This window comes from Struthio camelus, chromosome 11 (genome assembly GCF_040807025.1).
Source record: "Struthio camelus isolate bStrCam1 chromosome 11, bStrCam1.hap1, whole genome shotgun sequence".
NCBI lineage: Eukaryota > Metazoa > Chordata > Aves > Struthioniformes > Struthionidae > Struthio > Struthio camelus.
The window spans coordinates 24,274,637-24,291,910 of record NC_090952.1 but is presented as its reverse complement, the minus strand read 5'-3'; the positions used below and the strand labels follow the sequence as shown (position 1 = coordinate 24,291,910).

At 45.3% G+C, this 17,274-nt stretch overlaps 1 protein-coding gene across 1 annotated transcript in view; it reads left to right on the top strand.

Moving 5' to 3' along the window:
- The first annotated feature begins 4,797 nt into the window (after window positions 1-4,797).
- The window catches only part of STK26 (serine/threonine kinase 26), a 33,365-nt gene continuing 20,888 nt past the window's right edge, over window positions 4,798-17,274 (top strand). The window contains exons 1-2 of the mRNA XM_068956911.1: window positions 4,798-4,914; window positions 5,031-5,161. Of these exons, the coding sequence (XP_068813012.1) occupies window positions 5,120-5,161 (42 nt within the window). The 5' untranslated portion in view covers window positions 4,798-4,914; window positions 5,031-5,119. The remainder of the gene's footprint in view (window positions 4,915-5,030; window positions 5,162-17,274) is intronic.

The following is a 17,274-nucleotide window of genomic DNA, read 5'->3' as shown; positions in this document are numbered from 1 at the left end:
TTTTTTATGACTGGTGTTCTAATTAATAAAATAAATATTCAGGCTTTTTTTCAGGTCAACTCTTTTCGGTCAGCTCTTAACCTCCACACCACCTTTGGCAGAATGTTTTGAAGGTAAAAACATGAAAGGCGTTTGATTTTAACAATTTAGGATACTGTCTTCCACTTCTACAGGATGACCCGCTAGCTGAGCTGCTTGTATTCTGAGAAAGGGTAGAGGAGGAGAACTGTGTTTTCTCGTTACTGAATATAGACCAGACTTTAGAGAGGAAGGTTGTGCTGGCCACAGCCAAGGAGTCCCCTCTAAACGCAGCCCCAGGGTCAGCACTGCACCATCCAGCTGAGCTTGCCAAAGGCACTGAAGGGTTTTAAATACCTAGATCTGCCACCAATGTGTAGAAGCTGGCATGGCATTTCCTAGATGGACATGTGAGTCTGATGGGATCAAACACCCGCTCCTTCCCTCACCCCAGCAAATCGTTGCATGGAGTCCACGGAGTCCACAGCTATAAAATGCAGTGATTTTCTACTTAACAGTGTAAATAATTACATTTTATTTGTTAATGTTTGGGAGTTGAGAGAAACTTCTACCCCTCGGAGGTAGGTCTAAACCAGCTAACATGGTACAAGCGCTGTCAAAGAGCCTAGTGTTCTTACTAGCTCCCTGCAGTTTTCTAATGTAAAAATTATTTATATTTTCACACCAGCAACACAAAACCAGTAGTTAAATGCATGATACAGTAGAAGGTCTGATTTGGGTCACAACTCAATTATGAGGCCCTGTGAGCTGCCCTAGGTGAATTGTAGATGCGTTTTAAATCTTGAAAAATAGCAGCAACGAGTATTTACAGGGCCGGGTGTGGGAGGGGGCAGGGAAGGCCTTTCACGCAGCAATATCAGCCACTGACCATATGACTTTCTTATTGAACAAATTCGAGCTAGCTAATTACAGAGGGGTATATAATATTATAACCCTTTTCTTAGATGCTATGGTGCCATCCTACTTCACTTCACAGCCTGGCTTGATGATTCAGTCGTTACATGACTGCCTGATTACTTTAAGATTCCCGGACAGATTTGCTTCCCTGGCTTCGCTCACCATATCATCCCAGGTCCTTCTGAGCCAGCATGGCATAAACAAGTGTTACCTTTTTGCAGAACATTTTGCTTATGTTCTTGTCACTGCAGCTCTCTCAGCCAATCTGCCACGGGCGGGGAGCAGATATATCTACTGGGAAAAATATATTATTACATGCATACCAATTGCCCTGCTCTTTCTCTGTTAAGTAAATATGTTACCATCCTTTTCATGCCATATTAAGCCGGATGCAGTGAAGAAGTTAGAAAGGCATAAAAGGCTGAATGTCTTGGTATGTGGCCCAAAACAGGAAGCATGGATTGGCAATTAGGACGCTCTCTGAATTAAAGTGAATAGATACTTTCAGAAGGAAATATGTCTCAGATTAGGCTGAGATAACGAGTTAGCAGGATTTGGGGGGGGGGGGGAAGAAATGCAGAGCCTCAGAGTCAGAACAGAGGGAGCTACAACGGTAATGCATTAGCAGTGTGGAACAAAAATCTTCACGTTTCGTTTCATGTGGGGATTTTTTTCAGAAATCATGTTCTAAAGATCATTAAAAGGTAAGATGAGAAGCGATTTAAGTAAGCTTGAGCAGAGTGAAGCAGGCAGGAGTCAGGAATTCCCTCAATGGATATTCATTCATTTATTTGTTGAACCGTTGCACACAACAATTAAGAAAGCTTTTCACTAATATAAATGAGCCCTTTTCCTCAAAGGTTTATTGGTTAATCAGAAACATTTTTGAATCTTAGTATATGGTATGAACCCCCAGAAAATACTTACCTTAAATACGCCACCCATGAAACCGATCTCCTTATAGGCTCCTTGATAACTTCTGTAACTGTCACTTAAAAGCCTTTTAAAGCTGTGTATTTTTAAAAGGTGCAAAGGAAAACTAAATATTTTAATAACATTAAAGGTCTAACAAAGGGGAAAGTCAAAAAAAAAAATTCCAGCATGAGCCACAAGCCTGTCCTTAACTAGCATCACTGTGAGGTTTTTTTGGGTTCAAGCCACAGTGAGTTAAGGATGGAAAGTCTGCCTAACTTTGAAATTCTTGGCTTTAAACTGTTTTAGTGCAACCTCACCTTACACAGAGGTGTTTTGTGCTCCTTGCTGCAGCGCAACACTTCTCCATGTCGTAACGGAGGAAGATCGCCTTCAGTCACGTCCCTAACCAAGGGAACCACCCTCCGAACGAGGTAGGTCTGGGGTGCACAACAACCCAGCCTCCATCTAACATGAGCAACTTACCTTATGTTTTCTTGGCTTTGAGACCCACAAATCTGTGAATTTGAGGGACGGCCACAAGTGCTCACAAGGACATTTGTAGCTGGGCATGAGCGTAATGGGCCAATGTGATTTCTATATTCTTGCTCAACGGGGTGAGGGTAAGACCAGCCTCATAAAAGATGTCATTTTTTTAGCTTCACATGAGTAAATGGCAAAACCTTCACGTTTAGGAAGGTGAGTCATACACATGAATAAGTGACTCATACACAAATGTCCCCTAAAACACTGTTATTTTCTCCTCTCCAGACCCTGGCAGGATCTGAGGGAGGGTTGACCCCCACAGGGAAGAAGGTGGTGGGGCCGAAGTACACATTAGGCTGGTCCCACAGCAGCTGGAGCTGGGCAGTGGGAGAGCTGGCCTTGGTGGGAAACCTCAGACCTGTCCACACCACCCTTCTGAAGCCGGCTGCCAGGAGCGCCCATGAGGCAGGAGGTGCCACCTCTTCTGCAACAGCCTTGAAAGGACACTGCCAAAAAAATACAAAATGTGCATGACTGCTTGTATTTTTGTGTCAGCGTGCCTAAGAAGACAGGGTGGCGTGACAGGGCGTCTCAGGGCGCGGGACGGTGCCACATGCCCGCGGCCCCACACGCCGCGACGGCGTGTCTCAAGGCGCGGGACAGTGCCACACGCCCGCGGCCCCACACGCCGTGACGGCCCGTCTCAAGGCGCGGGACGGTGCCACACGCCCACGGCCCCACATGCCGTGACGGCCCGTCTCAAGGCGCGGGACGGTGCCACACGCCCGCGGCCCCACACGCTGTGATGGCCCGTCTCAGGACACGCGGGACGGTGACACACGCCCGCAGCCCCACACGCCGCAACGGCGCGTCTCAAGGCACGGGACAGTGCCACACGCCCGCGGCCCCACACGCCGTGACAGGGCGTCTCAGGGCATGGGACGGTGACACACGCCCGTGGCCCCACATGCCGCGACGACGCGTCTCAAGGCGCAGGACGGTGACACACACCCGCGGTCCCACACGCCGTGACGGCGCATCTCAGGGCGCAGGATGGTGCCACACGCCTGCGGCCCCACATGCCGCGACAGCGCGTCTCAGGACACGCGGGACAGTGCCACACGCCCTCAGCCCCACACGCTGTGACAGGGCGTCTCAGGGCGCGGGACGGTGACACACGCCCGCAGCCCCACACGCCTTGACAGGGCATCTCAGGACACGCAGGACGGTGCCACATGCCCGCGGCCCCACACGCTGTGACAGGGCGTCTCAGGACACGCGGGACAGTGCCACACGCCCGCGGCCCCACACGCCGCGATGGCGCGTCTCAAGGCGCGGGACGGTGCCACACGCCCGCGGCCCCACACGCTGTGATGGCCCGTCTCAGGACACGCGGGACGGTGACACACGCCCGCAGCCCCACACGCCGCAACGGCGCGTCTCAAGGCACGGGACAGTGCCACACGCCCGCGGCCCCACACGCCGTGACAGGGCGTCTCAGGGCATGGGACGGTGACACACGCCCGTGGCCCCACATGCCGCGACGACGCGTCTCAAGGCGCAGGACGGTGACACACACCCGCTGTCCCACACGCCGTGACGGCGCATCTCAGGGCGCAGGATGGTGCCACACGCCTGCGGCCCCACATGCCGCGACAGCGCGTCTCAGGACACGCGGGACAGTGCCACATGCCCTCAGCCCCACACGCCGTGACAGCGCGTCTCAGGACACGCGGGACAGTGCCACACGCCCTCAGCCCCACACGCTGTGACAGGGCATCTCAGGACACGCGGGACGGTGCCACATGTCCTCAGCCCCACACGCTGTGACAGGGCGTCTCAGGACACGCGGGACGGTGCCACATGCCCTCAGCCCCACACGCTGTGACAGGGCGTCTCAGGACACGCGGGACGGTGCCACACGCCCGCGGCCCCACACGCCGTGACAGGGCGTCTCAGGACACGCGGGACAGTGCCACACGCCCGCGGCCCCACACGCTGTGACAGGGCGTCTCAGGACACGCGGGACGGTGCCACACGCCCGCGGCCCCACACGCCGCGACGGCGCGTCTCAGGGCGCGGGACGGTGACACACGCGCGTGGCCGAGCGGGTCCCCGCGCCGAGGCGGCCGCCGCCGCCCCTCCCTCCGCGCCCGCCCGGCGGCCCGAGGCGGTCGGAGAGGCGGGGGCAGCTGACGCCGCGGCCCGTGCGGCGGCGGCGGCGGCAGCTCCGCCCCGCGAGGCCAGAGCTGAGACGGAAGGAGCCGCCGCCGCCGCCGTACAGCAGCCGCTGCCTCTTGTCGGAGCCCGCCATGGCGCTCTGAGCCCAGCCCCAGCCCCAGCCCCAGCCCCAGCCGCGCCGACAGCCGCCAGCCCTCGCGCCTCTCCGGGGGGGGCCCCGCAGCGCGCCGGCCGCCGCCCCCGCGCCGCGCCGCGCCCGGGGAGGGGGGGCATGGGCAGGGCGAGCGGCGCCAGCCGGCAGGGCCGCTGCTAGGAGCCCGGCGGGCATGGGAGAGCGACGCTAGCGACCCCCCCTCCCTTCGCCGCCCGCGTCGCGCAGCCCGGCCCCAGCCCCGCGAGGTGAGCCGAGCCGGCGGGCGGGCGGGCGGCTCCCGGGCAGGGCGGGCCGCGCGGGGAGGGAAAGGAGGGAGCGCGGCCCGCGCTGAAGCCGCCTCCCCGCCGCTTTGTCCTTCCAGGCCCCGCCGCCGCCGCCGCTGCCGCCGCCTAGGAGCCGGGAGGCCGAGAGAGGGGAGCAGCGGGCGGCGCCCGGCCGCCGCAGCCCGCCATGGCCCACTCGCCGGTGGCGGTGCAAGTACCCGGCATGCAGGTGAGCAGCGCGCCGCGCCGGCCCCAAAATGGAGGCGACGGGCCCGGGCTGGGCCCCGGCTCCGGAAGCGGCGCTCGCGGCCCCGCCGGGCGGAGGCCGCCGCTGGGGCGCCGGGTGCGGGCGGGCGGCGCGGCCTGGCCGCGGAAGGGCCTCCCCTGGCGAGCAGGGCCCGGCCGGGCCGAGCCGAGGCGCCGCGGGGCAGGCGCCGGGCCTAGGTTGGGGGGAAGCGGGGGCGCCTCGTCCCTGCGCAGCGAGCCCGGGCGGGGGGCGCCGCGGGGCCCCGGCGGGCTCCCCCTCTGGCATGAGGTGAGGAGGGAGCTGCCCGCGGCCGCCGGGCCGGGCACCTGCGGGGGCCAAGGGCTTCCCTCCCTTCCCTCTTTGTTCCGAGCTGGCCGCGCCGCATCCAGCCGCACGTAAGAGCTTCTCCAGCTGATTAAAGGCAAAAACCGAAGTTAATCGCAGGGTGCGTGGGTGTGCTGTAAATGACATGTCAGCCTGGCCGGCCGGCGTGCTTCCGGCAGGACTTCCCCGCCGAAGCGGGCTCGGCGCGGGGCCCGTGGCGCTGGGTCTGGGGAGACCGCCGTGAGCTCTGCTGAGGGATGCTCAAGGTGAGGTCCGGTGTACAGCCGAGCGGCCGGCCACCTGCTAGGAGCCCTCATCTGTCAGGGACTTCCGCCGCTCCCTGACTAGGAAGGAGACTTAGTGTGATCCTGCTTGTGGTATTTGCTTAAAAATACGCACAAGCCCGTATATAATTGACTTTTCTTAGGAAAGCCAGGATACCTCTGCCTCTTACTTCTTATTCCTCTGAACAGGCTAGTGTAAGCTTGGTCTGAGGCCTTTACTGAACCTAAAGGCGCTAAGGACCAAGCTCATTTCAGTGCTGGTTTATGTTTGGCGGATACTGGCAACCCAGGCAGTATTTTCAGCTTTCTTTTCACTTGTGGGGTAGTCATGCCTGTACGTCTAGCGTTTCTTCGATTCAGATAATATAGAAGCCTGTACGTTGTATCTCTGTATAGGTGAGATATGCACAGATAACAGTTCAGGAGGTTTCAAAACTGAAAGTTAAAATTTATTTTGGTCAAATACCTTCATCAGTTTTAAGAAGCGTGGAATGAACGTATAAACAGTATTTATGTATTAAATTAGGTTAGTTATAATGTTAAGGTTTGTGTTACTTCTCAGCCTGCAATTTATTAGAAATCAGAAATCTGTTAACTTCTATTTTTTAATTTTTTATTCCACTGACTTTCTGTTGATGAAAGAGGACATAAACCACACTTTCTCAAGTCTCCCCATTCTACTGATATATCAAGGTTGTTATTGGTACATATTTAACAATGGGAAGCTAAAGAATTTCCTGGTAAAGATTCAGAAGCTTTGATTGAGCTTCTTTTGTTTATATCTCTTTTTTTTTTTTTTTTCTTCCCTCAAGTGTTCCCCTATTTGGGAGACTTACATTTCGAAATCTAAGTTTATTAATTGCTTATTTTCCTATTTCCTTAGCTGCCCTGTCATCACAAAAGACATTGAAATTATTTAAAGCCCTGTTTTGCATTGTTAAACCAATAAACTTTATATAGTGGCACAGTTAGTTCCACTGGTATTGTTGTTAGTTTAACCCAGACCTCTTAAGATATGTTTGTAGGTTTAAAGCATTTTTTTAACTGTTACATATGTACAGCTGCATAGAATTAAGATCTGTTTTCCCTTGGTGACTTTTTTTTTTGGTGAAGACTAACACACAAGTCCTGAAACTTCTTATAATATGAAGAAGTTGAATTTAGTGCAAAATTATTCTGCTAGTTCTTCTTTAAGAAGAGTCATAATACAGTTTGAAAACATATATAATCTAGAAGAATCTGTTAGTGTGAAGTGTAGGTTAAAAACAGAAGAAGCAACTCCTATTTGAACTATTTAGTCAGGATCATCTAAGTGATTTATAAAAGTGTCCCTGCTTATGCTCAGTGGCTCAATGTTAAAATAAATGCATGATGATTAATTGAAGAAGGAATAAACGAGTTCTTGTGTAATGGAAGAAGATCTAATAGTTACGTTAAAACTAGCACTGTGGGAAAGTGCCTGTAGTCTCAATCTCCTTGTCTTGTAGCCTGTGTTGAGGGAAGCATTTTTTTGAAGGTAACAGCTGGAAACTGAATTTGCCAGAGAATGTGTTACAGGTTTGAGGTTTTCAGTTATGCTATAGTCCTGTTTTTTCCATCCCACTTCATTATATAGCAAAATCTGGTTATCAGAAATACGTTATTACATAATTCCCATAGCCATTGCAAAAGGAGAACTTTGCCTGTTTGTCACTGGAGTATTACAGAAGCTCTTTAGACTATTTTAAGACCTTTCATCTAATGAAGAGTCAGCTTCCCTTAAAAAAAAAATCAAACAGAGAGAACAATGGAGGGTCACATAGAGTTATTTTGGCGAACTCAGGCAGTGACTTGCAGTACCCTGTCAGTAATGGAAGACCCAGAGGTAGTGTTATTTGTTGCCCTTAAGAGTACTTAAAGAACCATTTGTGTACATAGTGGCTGCATTCTCTTTAACCTGCCTTTTGTTCCTAACAAAACCAAATTTTATACCTAAGAATTTTTGCCTCTGCAAATGACTTCCTACGCACATTCTTTTTCTCACTTTTTGGAAAGGTTCTCTTTGTTGTAACTGTATGATGTTAACTTACCCAGCTGTCCAGCTTAGCCCATTTAGTGAAATCAAAATACTTAATGAATCTATAAAATAAGTGCTCTGAAGTTGAGTATGATACCCCAGAATATGGCATTTTATGTAGCATCTCAGGTTAGAAGGAAAAATGAAAGGTTGATGGAGCTACCTGAGAACAGTTAAGGTGTTTGGGTTGCATGAAGCATATTTGCCATGAGTTTGAGTGTCTGTTTGGAGTTTTGTTTGTTTGTTTGTTTTTTACTGTAATGTCACTGTAACTTTGTGCCTTTTTCTAATGGGATAACAATATTTGAAAGAGTTCTTAGTCTGGAATGCTTTGAGATCGTACAGTGAGAAACTGGTCCGCTGGCACCCTCTTGAAGGAATCTGGTTTAACTGTTAGGGAGTGTTTCTGGATATGGCTTGCAAGAAAGAGGTTAGAGCCTACCAGTATCTTTCATCAATCAAGGGACTGTGCTGAAAATAGAAGTGTTACCAGAGCTGGAGTGAAGGTGTTGGACATCTTATTAGGGGTGTTACGCTACTGTTTTTTTCTTGCCCAGCAGGCAAGATGCATAGTTCAAAGTGTTATGTTTGTTTCGAATGATCAGAAAGTTTAAAGTAGTTGCTGTGTCGTGCATTTCAGGTCGATGCATCTTCTGATGAGCTTATGTTATTGGCATCATCTCATATTGCTCTGAAACATCTTAAAACGGAACTTTCCAGCCTCTCTTATCTGGAAGCTTATAAATGAGTAGCAATTAACCTTTCTAGGGTGGAGAGCGAGGAAATCTTGCTGTCTGTCAGCATGCTAAAGTTCTGAACAAGTCCTTAAACTCAGCAATGAAACATCACTCAAGAAATTGCTTTTAGCTGACGGAGTTCTTGTGTGTAAATTTTTCCTATTCTAATTTGTTGTGCAAAATCCAAATCTGTGAAATATTAATTTAATTAATGGAAATGTTGGTGGTTCTGTCACTTGTGTTTCTTCTTGTCGACATGTGTGTCTCTGGAACCTGGTTTGGGGCTTTGTTTCTCTGTATATCCTACTCTGCTATCCTGCTCATCTAAACATTTTCTTTTTCTTGTGGCTTTGTTGATATCTCCTGATCCTGTATGGCAGTAGTCTTTAGCGCAGCCAGCAAGGTTGTTTAGACCTGATCTCCATCTGCTTTTATTGGCATTCAGACTGTCTTGCAATGAAGAGTCTAACTTCCTCTAAAAGCAGAGCAGCTAGAAACATGTGACCTGTCAGCCAGTGCACTGTGATTCACAATTTAAAAACAGACTTGGATGGAAAGGTGAGCTTTGCCCTCTGTGCTGTCAGTTAACAGTCTGGCGTTAGGGGCTGCTGACTGAACAACCTGAGCCTGGCAGCTGGAGATCCCCTCACCGAGGGATGCTCAGAGGCAGATCAGTTAACTTAGAGTTCCTGGAGGGGTACAGAAAGATGAAAGGCAAAGTAGTGTTTAATTTTGAATGTGGTGGACTTCCATCCAGAAATGGATGGGATACAGTCTAACATGGAGAATGAGTTTTGATACTCAAAAATCAATAAATAATAGACGAAGAAAAAAATACTTTTTCTGTTATGCTAGTGCATCTGCAGAAATGGGTTCTTTATGTGTTGTGTCTAAGCTAGTCTGGAAGTGTCAGATTTCTTGTAACCCTTGTGTGCTGTAGTTGCAAGAGTATGACTTTGGATTAAGAGCAAGCAGTCTGTAGTTGTCAAATACTTGAATGTTTAAAGAGAGGACATTAGAAGAACGTAAAACTTTGAAGAAAGATCTCTTCAAGGATCTGTTAATTTCTGCTTCTCCTTAGAACTGAGCTGCATCCAGATGGTTCTTCAGAGAGCTTGAAAGGGCTTTACATTTTCATTATTTAGAAATGCAACTTACTTGGGGGAACTGGGATTTCTTATGATTGTTCTAGAAGGGGCGCCAGTGCTTTGGTGATTGATACTTTGTCTGGTTTCAGTACCTTGATTCGTGCTTTGAGCCAAACTGCAGGGAGATAGTATTTTAAGACCTGCGGAGAACGTTTCTCCTTGCTATTTGAAGCAGAATCACATTAAACTATTTGTGGAATTCCACATTTCAGTTGTTCCTTTCCTGGTTGTGCTTGACGTACAAGCTGTATCATACCTAACAGCAGGCTGCTAACTCAGCTCAGGCTACATAGCTGAGCTTGGTTCTTCCGTCTTGTGCGTTGCGATAAGTTATTCCAGTGACAAAGAAAAGTAGGGTTTCGTCATGCTTGTGCTGTCCCACTATTATTAAAGGAGGAAGATAAGAGAGCACCCTGGAAAGTGTCTGCTACATTTGAACTGCATAGCTGTAACCAGTTGCAATTCAGCAGACACTTTTATCATCAGGCTGAGACAAGAAAAAATCTGCAGCAGTCTTTTACTAGCATTTTTTTTGTGCAGATCCTATAGTTTTATACACTTGTTAAGTGCGCTGACCTGGAATTCAGAGGCAAATCTGCTGAAGCTGCAGAGAGTACGTAAAAACAAGCTCATCTCTTCCCACCTTAATCCCTCTACTGTTCTGCACCATCGTAGTGTATCAGTTTTGGGCAGGGTATAATTTCCCTAAGAAAGATGAAAACGTTACATCTGGAACCAGATTTTCCACTTTTAAGAATATGCTGCAGTTAATTTATTCTGCAATGGCTAGTCTACTGAATTTAACATTGAAAAGATTCATGCTAGCTCTTTTTTGAACTCCAATGCCTGATTGTCATGCTTTACAAGTCCCAATGAAAGTTTTCTTTTTTTTTCCTCTCTCTCTTTTCTCTTTTATCCTTTTTGCTCAAAAAGGAGAAATATGTCAAGTAACTGCATTTTGTTGATTAAAAAGTGAAACAAAACTAAACTCTTACTTAGATTTGTATTTTTGGAGGATGATTGTTTCTTTATATGTAGTAACTTTGTGGCACACCATGAAGAAAAAATGATTGAATGTGTCTGCAGCAATACTTGTCATGTGAGATCTCTGAAACAGCTCAGTAAAGATAGGCAAACATATTACCCTCAGTTTTCATCATTTGCAGCGTTCTGAAAATACAATTTTCGGTATTTCTCTGAAAGTGAAAGGATGAATTGTCAAGCTGCTAGTAAAAGCGTCAGTCGTTTGCTCTTCAGTGATATCTTGAGATTAAAAAAGTCGCTAGTTGTAAAGTGATAAGAGACTATTGTTTTTTTTCATTTGTTCGCCTTAAGGACTCAGTTTAATAATTGACAGCCTTTTGAAGAGTTCAGGGATGGGGTTTTTCGGGGGAGGTGTGGGGAATTAACAATGCAAGGTTGCTTTTGAAGCTCTTCTGTAACAGAATTGTTTAGAGTGCTGTAATTAGCAGCCACATGCATGTTGTCTCTGCAGAAATAAACAATTGGTGTGGTATCATGAAAGGAGCCACTGTTCCATATCTTAATATTTCTTTTTAACTTCTAATCATTGAAAATCAGATTCCCTTCTATAGTACTGCCTTACTGGGTTTTTAGATGCTTTTAACTTGCACTTAGAGGTCTGCCATTTGTTCTTTACATTGCAACTTCTGGGGCGGTTCTTTTAGAGTATGTTTGTGTTCTGCTGAGTAGATGAGGATCACCAAGCACACTCCTTAGCTGTGCAGGAGAGACTTAAATCTCATGAGGTGTGTGTCCATCTAGTGAGATTCACTGGAATTCATTCTGCCAGAGGGATTGCTGCCTAAATAAAAAGGGCAAAAAAAAACCCAGTCGGAGAAACTATTAATAGGGAGGACTGACAAGATAGAAGTAGCTTGCTGGTCTCATTCTTCCTTGTATCTTGTGCATGTGGTTTTGCAGAGATTTGCTGTATTATGTGTTGATTAGCTCCTTAGTTTAGAAAAAAGTAAGGCTTCAGCTTATGTCTCTCTTAATGAAAAAAGCTTTGAGGAACTGCATAGCTGACTCTTAGAAGTGTGAAGCCAAGTTTGTCTTGCCAAAATCTGGATCTGAATGGTCTTGATTGAGGAGACATATCTGGAAAAGCTTCATGGAGTGATCTAACTGGGATCTGTATGAATTCTGTGCATGCCAGTGAAAGAAAAGAAGGAATGAGAAACACTAGTTCTCTACACGTTTCACACTGAAGCTGTGGGAGGGGGGGAACCTGAGAGCCCAGGACTAGGCTTCATTGGGGTTATGAACCAGGGTTCAAGAACCATCTGTTAGATCTTGAAGAACGTTTGGAGTTTTCTCCCTGCCTTTTGCAGGCTTTCCTTTCCACTGGGTACTGCTGTATGTCCTGCCTATTGGAGTAATGTTGATTGGAGGGTGTTGGAGTAATCTGTACACCAACCTGCTAGATGGCAAGCTGGAGTTCAACTCAAGCTTCTGTGTTGGGAGGCAGCTGGATGCAGAGTAATAACAATAATAGTCATTTCAAGGGGCATAGTATTTTTATGAAGAGCCTAAGCATAGAACTCTTGAACAGAGAAGATTCTAAATTTCTACTTCTGTAAAGCAGTTTACAAGTATATGGAGAAATCCAAGGGGGGAAAGATGAGCTTTGTGACTGCTGTACTGGGTTTGGCAGAAACTTAGGACAGGACGGACCTGACCCACAGAAGAGGATGGGGGGAACAGACTGGCAGGGAGATTGTTGCCACTGATCTCTCGCCTAGGAAGGTGTTGTCTGGCAGCCAGTCACAGCAAGAACATTTTTGTACATTCCTGCACAGCTTTATTCCAGCCTAGTTAGCAAGAAGAACCTGAGATCTTTTTTTTTTTTTTTTTTTTGGGGGGGGGAGGGGTTAGGGGAGTTCCCCTGCCTCTTTTTTTTTTTTTTTTTTTAATGTAATGGGAAGCTTTGCAATGCTGTGAATAAGCTAATGAGCTGCAAAGTAATTGAAAAGGTAGATTGCTGAAAAGGGCAGGTTGGTCCTGGCAGGGTAAGTTTCTTGCTTTCTTCACGGTTCACTGTGGGGTTTCATTTCTGTTTTTTCCTTATGTGTTTGTTGTAGCTTCAAGTCCAGTGTGATTGGTATGATCAGGGACCAGTATTCACAAGGAGACTACAGCTTTGGGCCTGGTAATCTTTAGTCTTGGGGAGAGGAGAGAAATCTAGGAACCCAGTAGACTGGTGTGTTTTAACTCCGTTCTTAAAATGGTCCTAAACTAAAGGAATGGTGTGATACCCTCTAACTGTGGGTTCCCATTTGGGTTTTCATCATAGGCAGTGATTATTCCTGGATAGTTACTTTTGGTAAATAAAGCTGTGGTCTGCTTTTTACCCCACATCATGTTTTGGAGTCGTCGTTTTCAGCTAGCATTTTCCTAGCATGTTTTAATTTTCTTTAGCTTGAAAATAAGTATTGACAACTTCAGTAAAGAGATTTAATAAAGATATTTAAATGTGTGTTAAACTTGAGGTCTTGTTGCTGCTTTCTAGTTTATGAACTGGCAAACTAAAAAGCTGATTTTGTTGTTTTTGTTCTATCTGAATTGTAGTGCGAGTTTAATCTTATTTACAGTGAGAAAAATCTGTTTATCGAGTTCTAACTTGCACAGAGAAGAATGCCAAAATGGCTTCTGAATTACAGCAGTGAGTATGGCTGTAAAATTTCTGTAGCAGTTGTCGTTTCGTTGCAGATACTAAACCTCTAAATATTCAGAGGATGGCACAAATGCCATAATGGTTTAGTTTATTGCTGGCAGAGTTTTGACGTATTTGTTCTTTAAATGGGTGTGGCAAAAATAAAAAAATAAAAAAATAAAGTTTGCTTGGGTACTGATAAGCAGGCTGCTGACTGGAGGGAAAGGCATACTGCTAAAAGTAGCCTGCAGCCCATAATCAGTCACTTTTCTGTATTCCTGTTGGAGGTGGCTTTTGTAATCTCTCAGCAAATTAGTTTTTTTGAAGCAGTTCATGAAATGGAGAGATTACAGAGGTTCTTCGGCATTGAGAAATTGCAGCTCTCCTCTGTCTTCTGGTTCAGATCTATAGGCAGTTCATTGAGGTGGGTTAATTACCTATTCAAAGCTCGTTTGGCCTGTACTGCTCAACAAATGAGAGGGAATTTGTTTTGAAAGATTAGTTTATTGAACTCTAATAAATGCAGAACCAAGTTTAAAATCTTTACAACATGGAAATCGGTTGCTGTATTCCAGACCTGGCTCCTTTCTTCGTTAAGGGACGTCTAACCTTAGCTAAATAGCATCCAGTCACTTGCGTTTTTGTCAAATCATAGTAAAGAGCTAGTGGCATAATTTGTACCCCTCCCACCCCCTTTCTTAATTCTTCTGGCTCTTTCGGTAGGCCATACTCCTCAGAGATATGAGCAAACTGCAGGATATGCCACTGTATGCAGTGGATTGAGGATTTCTTTTTTAAGATGCTGGATGGGTAGGATTAAAGGTATGGATGAAAGTTAAGTGAGATCTGGGTCTGAACAGGATGAAAGTTAAGTGAGGTTCCATTTGGAGCATGAGGACATTCAATTTCAAAGAAGTCCATTGGCATGCAAACTTTCTGTGTTTTTGTCTTTCTCTTCCCTCTCCTCTGTGCGAAATACTTTGTATAAAAACAAATTGATGCAATTTTTTTTAGATCTCGCACACTGGCAAGTAAATAACCAAAAAGAAAAATAAATGAGTCTTCCAAAGATTTTATGTTGTTCCCTAAGCCTCTTCGTTCTTTGTTACCAAAGTGAAAGAATCGCTGAGAACAGAGGAAGTGAGTTTGGTTGTTTCCGTTTTCAGCACAATGTGCAATTGACAGCATGCATCTGCCACAGGTCAGAAATATTTTGAGGATGAAGTAGATGCTTTCATTCCTGCCTGTTCTCAGACTTTTAAGTAAAACTGATTTAAAAAATGTTACTAGTAGTAAAAATTCTCAAGCAGCAGGCCTCTATAATTACTAGCTGACTAGATGAAAACAAAGCCACGTGGGCTTTTTTTGTTTGTTTGCTGTTGTTGTTGTTTTGTTTTTATAAAGTTCTCCAGGTTCTCACTAAAAGTGGCGATGAGGCTTGGCCTTGTCAGAGAAGGGAGACTCTTCCTGAACGGTGTAACATAGGTCCAGTGCCACTTAAGGGCAGCAGTTCTCAAATCTAATTTTTGCTACCTTCTGTGTGGAAAAACTGTGTATTATAAAGGTTTGATATTTTACAAAACTGTATTGTTTCGTTGTTAGGCTCATTCTCGTCGTCAGTAGGTATTATACAGGTCTAGTAAATATAGTAAAATGTTTACTATCCTGATGTTTGAGTCTTGAAAAGAACTACAGGGTAGCATCAGAGTTCTGACGGGTTCCACCCTTGTTTTGAATGTCAGTCTAAGTTCATTTTTCTGATGCTTTATAAGTAATAATGCATTTGCACTTGTGCATTCATTGACTTCAAACTATTTAAATAATATCTGTACAAGCCTGTGGCACTGTTTGTATGAGTAGCTTTAATTGGTTGTGATAAAATTTTTAAATTTTTAAAGATTTTTCAAATAAATGTTTTGGGGAGGGGGGAGAGGAACTTGAGCAGGAATTAAAAAAGAAAATCAATCTATAAGTATGGTGACTTTATCTTGAGGTAAAGAAGAAAAATATATTCCATATGCAGATAAAATATGGGAGTACATGTTCTTATGTAGATATATAATATATAATCTAGAGAATTATAATATGTGGAAACCTACGCATATAATATATGGAAAGAAACTCAACTAAGATGCTTTTACCATATCTGTTGAGTAAGACATTTCTCTAAAACATTTCATACCCTATCAGTCTTACCAATCTTATTTCCTTGTAATTGTAATTTTATTTTGGATCTGAACAGAAGAAAATTTAGAGGTAATACATTGTCTGAGAATAGATAAGTGTTCATGAATGGGCTGATTTACTTACGTGATTTTGATGCGTGCTCAACCCAGACGCAGTATTTTGTAAGAGTCAGATAAATGTTGAGAATAGATTGTCTTGGTTAACTTTTAATCTGTTTTTCTTCTGTTGACTTTCACGTGTCTTTTTTACTTGTACTTCCAAGTGTTCATTCTTAAGATAACACATGGTATCTTGGAGATTAGGTCTCCTAATCACTATATAATTTTACTGTTAGCCCTGATTCAGACAGTGGAACTGGAGAGAATGGTGCAGTACGTGCTAGCTTCAACAGCACGGTCGGCATAGGTTCCCGACCTGACATTTTGAGTATATCAGCACTGACTTTATGCTAATATAACTGAGGCTTCACTATAAACTAATTAGTGATTTTTACATTAAGTTTTGCTGCAACATAGTCTCCTTCCTTTCCTCAACCTTTCTGTAAGATAGCTCTTTTCCTTGAAGTTCATGTTTGGCATCTCCCTGACTATAAAGATCAGGTTTTTATTTTAAGGCCTGATTGCTTGTATAAGTGTCTTTTAAGTACAGGGGTATTTCTGATGGCTTCTGAAGATATCGTTATATGTTAAGGTGCCATTATAGCAGATACTTGAAAAATCTATATGAATAGAGACTCCAGTCTTTTCTTACCAAACTTCTTACAGGTCTTTTGAGCTAACTGTTGTACCTTTATAAATGCTTTTTTACTGTGTATTTGAGTAATGTCCCTTCATGTAGGTGAGCTATTCTGTAATATCCACTCCTGCAATTTTAAGGGATCTTCTGTTCCAAATAAAGCCCAGGAGACCCTTGAAAATCCAGATAATGTAACAGCATTTCTGGGACAGGCTTTATGTTCTGTTGTCTTAACAATATTTCTATCTTCTCCCATTCACAAACTACTTAAAAAGCCTCCCGTGAGACTACGTTCAATTAATTGCCTTGGGGGACGTAGAGGATCCTGGGTTTTGTTTCATTAGATGCAAGGTATTAACTCAGTCTCTGTCTGAGATACTTTGAAGCCTCTGTTTTTCATCCATTTATATTCAGTACCCTTTAATGAAATTCATTAATGAACCTTCTTAGAATAGGATCCAGTTCTGTGAGCAATGGTAGTTTCAGAGCTGTCCTGCTCTGGCAGATCCTGAAGCATGTATATCTATCCTGAAGCATTCATGTCTATCTAATATCCGTATTAATCAAGATGTTATGCTGAGATTGGCTTCTATCTATTATTTGTGTGTATTTGAGTGTTTATTAAAATATGGCTTAAAATTAGTAAGTTGTTTCTCATAATTTGGTGCATGTCATTAGATATCTGTATAATCTTGGAAGTTAGATAACAAGTGTGCTTTAATTTTATTTTAAAGGAAGAATGCAGAACTTGGAAAACAGGTAAAAGGAAGGGGTCAGGGGTGGGAAGGTGAGCCAACCAGGCAATCTCACAGCAGAATATAGCCAGAGCATTGCTGCATAGCTGTATTTATCAAAATGAAAAGAAAATGCTTGTGACTAAGCTCTTCTGGCAGTAGACTTGTGTAACTAATGCAGGTATACTGGCAAAAGTTGTTTTGTTGTAGAGGT